At 46.3% G+C, this 12,370-nt stretch overlaps 1 protein-coding gene across 1 annotated transcript in view; it reads left to right on the forward strand.

The window, feature by feature from the left end:
• The window catches only part of LOC115465264, a 166,635-nt gene that overhangs the window by 134,791 nt on the left and 19,474 nt on the right, over window positions 1–12,370 (forward strand). The window contains exons 33-35 of the mRNA XM_030195666.1: window positions 2,452–2,604; window positions 8,017–8,148; window positions 10,504–10,656. Coding sequence (XP_030051526.1) covers window positions 2,452–2,604; window positions 8,017–8,148; window positions 10,504–10,656 — 438 coding nt within the window. The remainder of the gene's footprint in view (window positions 1–2,451; window positions 2,605–8,016; window positions 8,149–10,503; window positions 10,657–12,370) is intronic.

The following is a 12,370-nucleotide window of genomic DNA, read 5'->3' on the forward strand; positions in this document are numbered from 1 at the left end:
CCTGTGGTCACTGCTGCACTGGCTAGATTGAAGGAAGAAGACCTCAATGGGGTAGAGGGAAATAACCTTGTTGTTCAAACAATATTAATAACATGAGAAGTGAGTAGAATATGTTGAAGATCTAAAACATAGTAACATAGTAACATACATAGTAACATAGTAGATGACGGCAGAAAAAAGACCTGCACGGTCCATCCAGTCTGTCCAACAAGATAAACTCATATTTGCTACTTTTTGTGTATACCCTACTTTGATTTGTACCTGTCCTTTTCAGGGCACAGACCGTAAAAGTCTGCCCAGCACTATCCCCGCCTCCCAACCACCAGCCCCTCCTCCCAACCACCAGCTCTGGCACAGACCGTATAAGTCTGCCCAGCACTATCCCCGCCTCCCAACCACCAGCCCCTCCTCCCAACCACCAGCTCTGGCACAGACCGTATAAGTCTGCCCAGCACTATCCCCGCCTCCCAACCACCAGCCCCTCCTCCCAACCACCAGTCCCTCCTCCCAACCACCAGCTCTGGCACAGACCGTATAAGTCTGCCCAGCACTATCCCCGCCTCCCAACCACCAGCCCCTCCTCCCAACCACCAGCTCTGGCACAGACCGTATAAGTCTGCCCAGCACTATCCTCGCCTCCCAACCACCAGCCCCGCCTCCCATCTCCGGCTCTGGCACAGACTGTATAAGTCTGTCCTGCACTATCCCTGCCTCCCAACCACCAGTCCCGCTTCCCACCACCGGCTCTGGCTAATGTTGTACTCCCACAATCCACATGTTCCACTAAAACTTCTCCACTTCAAAAAAAGCTGTTGAACTGTCTTAATTAGGGGCTGTTTCCTTTAAACCTATTGGAGAAAAAAGACCTCTGTGTAGAATTTTCATAACTTCGGCTGGCGACGCTCAGTGGTTGGAAGTCATTAATCACTGGTAATTAAAAAAAACTGATGGACAGGACAACGTCATAGTGCATCAAAATTTGTTTGGGTGGCCAACTTGAATTATTACTATTGGAAACCCATTTAGCAACACTTGTATAACATAATACTTAGTCATTGGTTAAATATCACTTATCTTGTTCACATCAACCAGTTGCAGCTTCATTATTAATGCAACATCCTAACAATTGTAAAGGAAATAACTCAGCAGCTGGGAGGAGAAGGGAAGTGGATGGGATTTGATATATCGCCTTTCAGTGCTTTACATAGTATATACGGGTATTATTTGTACCTGAGGCAATGGAGGGTTAAGTGAGTTGCCCAGAGTCACAAGGAGCTGCAGTGGGAATTGAACTCAGTTCCCCAGAATCAAAGTCCACTGCACTAACCCCTAGGCTACTCCTCCACTGGCAACGTGCCATGTAGAAGCCTGCCCTTGTGGCCGCACAGGCTTCTGTTTCTGTGAGTCTGAGACTCACAGAAACAGAAGCCTGCGTGGCCGCTTTGCTGATCTGCAAGGGCAGGCTTCTACATGGAATGTTGCTAGTGGAATAGTAACATTCCATGTAGAATCTGAAATAGTAGCAACATTCCATGTAGAATCTCAAGTAGGGAAAGGGAAATGGGCTTGATGTACTGCCTTTCTGTGGGTTTACATAGTATATTCAGGTACTTATTTTGTACCAGAGGCAATGGAGGGTTAAGTGACTTGCCCAAGATCACAAGGAGCAGCAGTGGGATTTGAACCAGCCATCTCTGGATTGCAAGACCAGTGCTCTAACCACTAAGCCACTCCTCCATCCTCTAGTTCTAGGCCGATAAGTAGTTTTGAATATATGTCTTCAAATCTAAGCTAAAAACCCACCTTTTTGATGCTGCTTTTAACTCCTAACCCTTATTCACTAGTTCAGAACTCTTATTTTATCATCCTCACTTTAATATTCCCTTATCTCGTTTTTGTCTGTCCTAATTAGATTGTAAGCTCTGTCGAGCAGGGACTGTCTCTTCATGTTCAAGTGTACAGCACTACGTACGTCTAGTAGCGCTATAGAAATGATAAGTAGTAGTAGTAGTCTTTGGGATTCCGGAATCCTGCTATTATTTGGGTTCCGGAATCTTGCTACTCTTGGGGATTCCAGAACCTTGCTACTCTTTGGGATTCCGGAATCTTGCTACCCTTTGTCCTTATCCCTTATTTGTCCTGTTTGTCTGTCCTAATTAGATTGTAAGCTCTGTGGAGCAGGGACTGTCTCTTCATGTTCAAGTGTACAGCGCTGTGTACGTCTAGTAGCGCTTTAGAAATGATAAGTAGTAGTAGTAGTAGTATTGACCCGAACATAATTCATTTCTGAGAGCACACATTTTACTTCTAAATTTCCTGTTAATTCTGACTGAAAAGAAATTGGGCAAAACAGTTTTGAGGGTGACCAAATGAAAGACTAGCTTTGGGACAGACGGAGGGTTTGAATGTGCTGGGATTTATAGGTCTGGAAATGTTATTTCACCCTTTCAGTATCGTTTGGATGAATATCATCTTAACATGCACAGGCAGGTGTATGAGCTTATCAGTGACGTGAGGAAGGAGGGCTTGGACAGCATCTCAGGGCTGAAGAAAGCATTTGAGTCTGCCAGAGAAGACCGCACACAGAAAGATCGCTTTGGAAAAGTAAGTTGGTTGGGTCATCAAGGGGCTCTTTCACTTAGCTGCTTAGGCACCTACATGCGACCAGCGCGTGCCAATTCGGAGTTACTGCCCGGCTACAGAGTGCCCATACAGTAATTTCATATTTATTTGATTTTATTTATTTATTTTGCTGCATTTATATCCCACATTTCCCACCTATTTGCAGGCTCAATGTGGCTTACAATATAATACAACTACAATCACATTGATGGAATAGAGCAGTGATGGCGAACCTTTCAGAGACCAAGTGCCCAAACAGCAGCCCAAAATCTAATTATTTATCACAAAGTGCCAACAGGGCAATTTAACAGGTGGAGCATTCCCCCTCCCCCTCATCCCCCTCCCTCTCCCCCCTGTCCTCCCTCCCCCTCGTCCCCCTCCCTCTCCTGTCCCCCCTCCCTCGTCCCCCCTCCACCTGCCTCCGAGTACCAGGCCCCCTCCCTCCCAGTTCCAGGGTCCCCCCTCCCTCCAAATTTTAAAAGTCATCTATTTTACCTCATCGGGGTTAGGGCAGCAGCATGCAGGCTCGGCTCGGTGCTTAGTTCAGTTTTCAGTTTTCCCCTCTCTCTCTCAGCTCTGGTCCCGCCCTCATTTCCTGTTTCCGCAAGGGCGGGACCAGAGCTGAGAGAGAGAGAAGGAAAAACAGCTAAGCACCGAGCCGAGCCTGCATGCTGCCGCCCTAACCCCGACGAGGTAAAATAGATGACTTTTAAAATTCGGAGGGAAGGGGTCCTGGAATTCGAAGGGAGGAGAGAACGAACCTCCAGTGGGTGAGGCGATGGCGCGAGTGCCAACAGAGAGGGCTCTGCGTGCCCTCTCTGGCACGCGTGCCATAGGTTCGCCATCACTAGAACAGAGAATCAGAGTATATATAACAGATAAGGTGCATAGGAATATTATGGCAATCATATTAACGGAGAAGAATTTCAGAATTATTGCTATTAAGGTTCATTCGAAAATTATGTTGATTAAGAAGTGGGTAAGTGGATAACAACATAACATAATGATATCAGGACAGGGTATGATTATCAGTAATTAGGGTGTAAATAAAGTAAGCAAAATAATACGCGTGTCTGCTACGCGCGCCTGAAAAATATATTTTATTTTCTGGCGTATGGCGAAAATCGGGCGGTAACTCCGACTTGACGTGCATAGGCAATTACTGCACGGTTAACGCGAGAGAACTTACCGCTGTGTCAATGACTGGTGGTGAGGTCTCAGACCCAAAACGGACGCATGGCAATTTTTATTTTGCCACACGTCCATTTTCGGCAAAAAATTTAAAAAGGCTTTTTTTTTTTTTGCAGACGCGCTGAAAAAATGGATCAGTGCACTCCCAAAACCGCAAGCCATCTTTCAGCGACCCTTAGTAAAAGGACCCCCGAATGTTGGTATAAATAATACTAACCACATTTCAATTGGTTGACTTAGAGATTTACAAGATAATTAATCCTGTCTAGTTTGCCCTATGTCCTTCCTGGTGAGAAGTAACATCAAAAAATATTTCTTCGTGCTGAGTCTACGGAGTTTAAAGGGGGTTTGGACAGATTCCTGAGGGAAAAGTCCACTGAATATTATTAAAAATTAAAATTTTTTTAATGGGTTTTGCCAGGTTCTTGAAGCCTGGATTGGCCACTGTCAGAGACAGGATGCTGGGCTTGATGGGCCCTTAGTCTTTTCCCAGTATGGCGGTGCTTATGTTCTTATGTTAACCTCATTCGTTTTTATCTTCTGGCTCACCTGGCCTATACGGTATTCCTTAAATCTAATTTCATATGGCTGGGTATTCTCTCTCAGTCTATCCTGGACAAATATTCTGGTTCAATCGTGTATAAAAAGCACAGGCTGGATGAATGTCCCAAATATGTCTTCTTTTCTGTGTTGTTAAATTGTGGGGTATGTCCTAGAATAGTGAAGGAACTCAAAAAGATGGTGGGACCTCACCCCCTCGCAGCTGTGTTCATCTTATCACATGAAATCGGGAAGGTTTCAAGAGACTGAAGACAGATGTAGTAGCACACCACAAGATTTAGGGGTGGGGGGGTAGAGAGGAAACAGAAAGCTACAGACCTGTTAATTTAACATCCACCATGGGCAAGATGCTAAGACCAGTGGGCTATGGAAGTGATGGGCAATGTTTTTACAAGGAGAAAATCTTGTCAAATAGCTTTGATTGATTTATTTGAGGAAGTGAACAGAGTTAGAAGGTTTAGGGGAGGGGGAAGGGGTGCACCATGGTGTGACTTAACCTTGATTATAGCATTCAGTTCTGGTCGCTGTATCTAAAAAATGAAATAGCAGAATTAGAAAAGTTTCAAAGAAGAGCGACTAAAATGATCCAGGGGATGGAACGCCTCTCGTACGAGGAAAGGGTAAAGAGGGTAGGGATGGAGCCAGTTAGCCCTAGTGGGGGATGGGAGGGAGGCTGGCTGGTCCCAGTCCCGTAGAGGGATGTAGGGGTCACTTTAAATATTGGATGCAGTGAATTAAGTGGGAGGGGAGCTTGATCAGGGCTGGTGCAGACTGCGAACTCTCTCTTTTTTTTATATGTCACACTTTCTGTCAGTGCCTGAGCCAATCATGACTCAGACGCTGACAGGGACAGTGACATTTGGCAAATGATCTGCATATTATTGCCACCAATTTAACGAGGCAGTAATGGCAAATGATTTCTGAGGGAAATCCATGTATGGTCGCCAATTCTAATCTGCTACTTTCTGCATTGATCTCCCTGTTTTCTTCCTTTTTGGGGTTCCACTATCTTGAATAGGTGAGTGTCTCAGTTCCCCTCCTAGTTCCTTCCTGCGTCCCACCTTTCTCATGCTTCACCACAAAGCTCTTAATAACCTTAATAGCCAGTAATTCTAGCTTGGCCCTTTGCCCAAACATCCAGCCTGCCAGGCTGACCCTGCTACCTGAGCATGTGTTTCCATTAGATCATTCACAAAGCCCCTTCCCATGGGTAGAACACTGCTATACCTGTGGAAATGGGCTTTGTGAGGACTGGCCATCCATTATGTGGGTAAAAGTGGATATATTGGTGTACATAGGGTGCCGACTCCGTGGGTGCTGTGGGTGCTCGAGCACCCCCAATAATTCACCTGCTGGAAGTTCGTTCCCTCCCTCCCTCCTCCCTTCGAGTTCCAGGCCCCTTCCCTCCGAATTTTAAAAGTCATCTATTTTACCTCATCGGGGTTAGGGCGGCAGCAGCGGTAAAAAGCATGCAGGCTCGGCTCGGTGCTTAGTTGTTTTCTTTCTCTCTCTCTCAGCTCCGGTCCCGCCCTCATTTCCTGTTTCCGCAAGGGCGGGACCAGAGCTGAGAGAGAAGGGAAACAACTAACTAAGCACCGAGCCAAGCCTGCATGCTTTTTACTGCTGCTGCTGCTGCCCTAACCCCGATGAGGTAAGATAGATGACTTTTAAAATTCGGAGGGAGGGGGCCTGGAACTCGAAGGGAAGGAGGAAGGGAGGAAGGGGGGCCTGGAGCTGGGAGGGACTGGAACTGGGAGAGAGGGAGGGGGGACGGGGGGAGGAAGAGGGATGGGAGTCAAGGGGGCGGGGGGAATGCACCACCTGTAAAAAAAAAAAAATTCAGCACCCCCAATCACTTTGAAAAGTTGGCTCCTATGTTGGTGTACAACAAGCCTGCTTTCACTTGGGGATTTTATAGGTGTTCCCAGGGTGAGGATAGGTTGGGGAAGGCAGTCTAATCTGTGGCTTAAAATAAATCATGGGAGTAAATAAAAGTGTCAAGAGATACAAGAGAGGGAATCCAAAGCACACCCAACGGGGATAAAAGTTAAAAAAACAAAAAAAACACACACAAGAAACCGTCCAGAACAGGGGGCATCAAATCAGTGCTTTATTAGGCAGACCTGACACAGTCCGTGTTTCAAATAAAACGTCTGTGTCAGGGGTCTTATGTAGAGAGGGTCTTCAATATAATGGGTGTACTGCTATGGATTTACAGCCTGTCTCACAGACACAGACTACTCAGTAATTACCATGGATTCTTTTGGATTTGTATTAGGTAAATGAGACCTTTATTAGAGGTTCTAAAATCTACAATGATTAAGATATTTATTTATTACATTTGTATATACAATGATTAAATCATCTAACTAAAAGAAAGCTATAAGATAGATATATACATATTATACATACAACATCACTGGTCAGGAATTTCAGGCCCTTATCTCATCAGCCGGGAGGCCTGTTGCAGCGAAAGCCCAAAGTCTCCTTATGACCAGGAACAAGTCTTTTCTGCACGATGCATCCACCCACAGATGAGCCTCAAAGCTCTGCTGCAACAAGCCCCCCTTTTTATTAGGCTAAAGCTTATTTTCAGAGCCAAGAAAAATTACAGAATGCTTGAGAATAGGTAAACAAGCCATACTGTGGGAATGTGGTCACATGTTTCCAAGTCCAGGTGGCCAGTCTGAACTTCGAAAACAAGCACCATCCTCCTCCTCTTCACATACCAAATTAATTAGAGCTGTGTCTTATCTTCTGCATTCCAACTTATTTTCACACAATCAAAGTTAAATAATCATTTTTAAACGGAATTACTTCTAATCAACAATACAGACCCTGAGTGCACTTGTTAGTCAAGGCAGATAGAGTTGAAAAGCAATCTCTAAAATCCTTTTTATTACAATCAGTCAAACAGTGAAAAGAACAGTTTAAAAAGCTTAAAACAGCAAAGATGCCCATGAATGGTGCGGAGCAACCATCAAGCACAGTAAAAGCTTCCTAAAGCCAAAAAGCGCCGGCATGTCGGATCTGCCTTATAAAGTATTGATTTGACGCCCCCTGTTCTTGAAGGCTCCTTGTGCTTTTTTTGACTTAAATAAGTGTCCACATGAAAAGGAGACAGAAATCTGTACAGGTCCACAGTGGGCCAATAATCACAGCAACGTTACCTGTGTTTAGTTTAGATTATTTTGGCAAACAGGACCAGTGTTATATATGCTGGGGCTTAGGGCTGAAATTTAGGAGGGACCCCAGTGCTCAGTAGCAAGCTGTGCCTCTTATCAGGTTTGAGGCCTGGGGCTTCCTATGTGTTGGGGGTCCAGGGAAATTGCCCTGGTTGCACTTTTCTAATACCGACCCTGCCAGCACCCCCTCCCCCTCATTTCTGCATTAGCCTCCACCCAGGAGAGCTTTCCGCATATCCATCACCTTTTCACAAAAAAACTACTTGCCGACATTGCTTCTCAGTCTCGCCCTTTGGTTCCGTGTATTCTACCCCTTTGTTCTAGATCTTTCTTTTCCTGGAATATTTGACCATCTCTTTTCACATCTCCCCTTCTCTCTCCTCCGTCGTCCGGCCTGTCCTTCCTCCATGTCTCTGAATGTGTAACTGTTGGTCACCCTCACGCCTGATCTCTGCAGGAGGACTTTCAGGCTGTACAGAAGGAGAACATCCATCTGGAAGAGTTGCTGTGTAAGATGAAAGCTCTGGGTCGCTGGAAGGAGACCATCAAACAGGGCCAGCTCCGAGCCCAGCTGAGAAACGCAGAGGAGGTGAGCGGGTCCATTTGCTATTATGTTTTACCTCTCCCTAACAGGGCAGCAAAATATCACCTAGACTGTAGGAAATGGGGTTCTCCTCCTAGATCAGCAAGCTCAGCTTTGAGGTAGGAACCAGAAATCCAGAAGCCTCCCCCTGTATATCACACCCAAAGACTTTGAACACATTTTCCAAGGGGAAGTACCTTCTCTTTGAAAATCAGCCCCTGGTGTGTTCAGCTAGCTTGTGAACTTTCTACCTGCTCTTTGCCTAGGAAATAGCACATGCACGTTTGGAAAATGCTCTTCTTACCGTAACCTTCTGCAATAAACATTCTTATCACTATACAAAGCAGTGGCGTAGCCACAGGTGGGCTTGGGTGGGCCAGGGCTCACCCATTTATGGCTCAGGCCCACCCAACAGTAGCACATGTTTAGTAGTAACTGGTGGGAATCCCAAGCTCCGCCAGCTGAAGATTTTCCCCTGATGGTAACAAAAACGCTACTCTCCACGACACCAGCACCTGCGCATGCTCAGTTTTCAGTGCAACACTGCTGCCAAGGTGGAAAGAAGCGTTTTCCCACCAGCTGAGATTTTTTTTTTTTTGGAGGGGGGGAGAACACTTGGTGCCTACCCAATTCTTGCATAGGCCCACCCAAAAATCTGTTGTCTGGCTACGCCCCTGATACAAAGGCTTAAAGATATGACATCTCCAATTGGTACGAAATACCACAGTTTGTATCATCTACTAGGCTGGTAAGTAACCACTCATTGGCTCCCCATTTCTCAGAGGATAACCCAGAAAATCCTCCTTATGGTCTTTAAGACACTGTCCTCTGAAGAGCCAACTTTATGTTTCTTGGCATTTGATCCATTACCCTCCTCCTCGTTTACTTCGCTCCCTACCGTGTTTCCCCGAAAATAGGGCATCCCCATAAAATAAGACCTACCGAGGTTTTTGGTGCCCTTGGAAAATATAAGGCCTCCCCCGAAAGTAAGGCCTAGCAAAGTTTTTCTTTTACCGGTAAGTAGGGTGGCCCCCCCCCCCCCCCCCCGAGATCGCCGGGCCCCCACTCCGTTGCTCCGAAACTAACCCCCCACCCGAGATGGCGCCCCCCACCCGAAGTCGCCGGACCCCTGAACTTAAGCCTCCTTTCACTTTCCTTCCAGTTCGCAGCAAGCAGCAGCAGCAGGAGGGCAGGCCACTCCTTCCTTCCGTGTCCCGCCCTCGCCTGACGTAACGTAACGTCAGGCGAGGGTGGGGCACGGAAGGAAGGAGAGGCCTGCCCTGCCCTGCTGCTCCTGCGAACTGGAAGGAAAGTGAAAGGAGGCTTAAGTTCAGGTTAGTTTCGGAGCGACGGAGGGGGGTGGGGTCCGGCGACTTGGGGTGGGCGCGCCATCTCAGGTGGGGGGGGGCGACCTCGGGTGGGGGGTTACTGGTAGTTGCAGGAGCGACGGAGGGAAGTGGGCAGGCCAACCGTGTTTCCCCGAAATACTAAGACATCCCCTGAAAATAAGACCTAGCGCCTTTTTGGGCGCAAAAATTAATATAAGACAGTGTCTTATATTCGGGGAAACATGGTAGATCAAAATCAGCTTGTTATATCCAGCTACAAAGAAATAATCCATGAGCACACCAGGGTATCAATATTCTCAGGTCACAACCCACAACTGTGGAACTCCCCACCACCTCGTTTACGATTTCAGACATCTCCTGCCCAATTTAAAGCAGATCTTAAAACTTTCTTGTACAATGATGCATTCTGCTAATTCACTTTGACCATCTACCTCCCCCTCCCAGACCATCTCTGAGAGACCCTTTCCCTCCATATGCTACCCTACCCCCCTCCTTTTATCCTATCAATAAAGTTCTACTCCCCTTTCCACCACTGTTTCCCTTTTGTCCATGTTTTTGTTTTGATCACTTAACTATAGGATTGTAAGATACCTAAACAGTTTTTCCTAGGGCAGGAACTTGGGAGGGGGAGCGGCAGAAAACAGTTTTACTGAGATCAAAACAATAAGTCCTGAGGGTTCCATTAAATCCAAGAACAATCATGGCATATGTGTACCTACAGCAAGGGTGAGCAGTTTTCAAATAGTCCCTTTACCTGGGTAAAGGCTGTTTGGAAATTGCCCTTATTTTGAGTATAGGGTCATCGTGGCAGTGGGGCTAGTTGAATGTTCATTAAATTTGATATACCAATTGAAAATGAACCTTTAAGCAGTGTACAGTACTTAACAATCAGTGATGCTGAAGGCTGAACCTCAAATGGGCTCAGTACTGTCTTTACAGTAACAAAAGGGAACAAACTGCTTTGATAGGTCACTAAAGGATCCAAGACATTTTCCGATTTTGGCATCAACAGGAGGCTATCGGGAACAAGAAGGCGAGCCTGAAGCTGAAGATGCTGGCCGAACGGGAGACGTTTCTGCTGCAGGAGCAGCTGAACGTCGTCAGGGCAGCACTTGCAGAATCCCAGGCTGAGAACAGAAGGATCCAGAAGCAGCTGGAGAAGCAGGTAGGGTGCGATATCTGGAATCCATTTTGGCAGAGCATATTTTAGTTTGGGAATGCAAACGTGTTGTTGAACTGGTGAGGACTGGGCATGAGGAGAGTTGAAGGCATGCTGATCCTGTGTGACTGGGGTTACCACCGAATCTAGGTCCCTTCCTGGTCCGGCTCCATCATATACGTGGAGGTGTAGCCTGACTTCCTTAAGAAAATAAGGATGCTATTTTAGAACCTCCCCCCCCCCCCCCTCCCAAGGTCAGTTGCCAGCCTGTGGCTTTGTCTGGTTTATTTATTTGGATTTTACTCACACCTTTTTCAGTAGTAGCTCAAGCTCGAGATGAGTTACCTTCAGGCAGGGGCGTAGCCAGACTTCGGCGGGAGGAGGGGTCCAAAGCCTGAGGTGAGGGGCACATTTTAGCCCCCCCAGCACCGCCGACCCCCCCCCACCCCCATTTTTGACTTCCCTGCCGCCACCACCACCTTTGACACCCCCCCAGCGCGCCAACCATTTCGACCCCCTCTTCCCCCCGCCACCAGGTACCTTTGCTGGTGGGGGGTCCCAACCCCCGCCAGCCAAAGTCCTCTTCTCTGGATTTGCAGATCAGCAACGCGGCCATGCCGGAGAAGAGGACCAGCTGGCGGGGGTTGGGGACCCCCGCCAGCAAAGGTACCCGACGACAGGATAATTTAGAAGCTACCTCATTAATAATAAGCAAAAGCAGAGTCATGATATGGTATCAGAGATGTCTTCCGAGTAAAAAGTAAAAGTTTTCTTGGGAAAAAAATATATATATACTTTGGAGAGGGGGGGGGGAAGAGAGAGAGAAAGAGAGACCATCTATCCTGTACTAAGTGTAGCAACAGATTACAACATTCATATATTTAAAGTAGTAAAAGGTTGATCAAAAAGAGACCACAATCAGGTATTTAATGTGCTTAAGAGGCCCTATACAAATGTGTTTCATTATGCTCTGAATGAATCTGCTATTATATATCGATTTGGTTCCATTGTTTATGGTGACTAATAGAATCCACTAATAAAAATCCACTATTTCTGGTATAAGCAGCATAAAATGTATTGAACTATTTTGGGATCTTGCCAGGTATTTGTGACCTGGATTGGCCACTGTTGGAAACAGGATGCTGGACTTGATGGACCTTTGGTCTGTCCCAGTGTGGCAACACTTATGTACTTAGGATTCTGAATGGAATCTTGCTACTCTTTGGGGTTCTACATGGAATGTTGCTACACTTTGAAATTCTGCATGGAATCTTGTTATTCTTTAGAATTCTAGAATCTTGCTACTCTTTGGGGATCTACATGGAACATTGCTACTATTTGGGTTTCTGCCAGGTATTTGTGACCTGGATTGGCCACTGTTGGAAACAGGATGCTGGACTTGATGGACCTTTAGTCTGTCCCAGTGTGGAAATACTTATGTACTTATGACTGTCAGGCTCATTTTCAAAAGAGAAAAACGTCCAAAAAGTGACATGTCTGCATTTGGGTGTTTATTTATTTGTTACATTTGTATCCCACATTTTACCACCTATTTGCAGGCTCATTGTGGCTTACATAGTACCATAGAAGCGTTCGCCAAGTCCGGTAGAGAAACAAATACATGGTGATGTTGTGGTCGATTAAGATTTATCTCACAAAAACGTCCAAATCAGTATTTTCAAAACCTCTTTTTAGACGTTTTTCTCTGAAGTCCGTCAGA

The sequence above is a fragment of the Microcaecilia unicolor genome, chromosome 3 (genome assembly GCF_901765095.1).
Source record: "Microcaecilia unicolor chromosome 3, aMicUni1.1, whole genome shotgun sequence".
Lineage (NCBI taxonomy): Eukaryota > Metazoa > Chordata > Amphibia > Gymnophiona > Siphonopidae > Microcaecilia > Microcaecilia unicolor.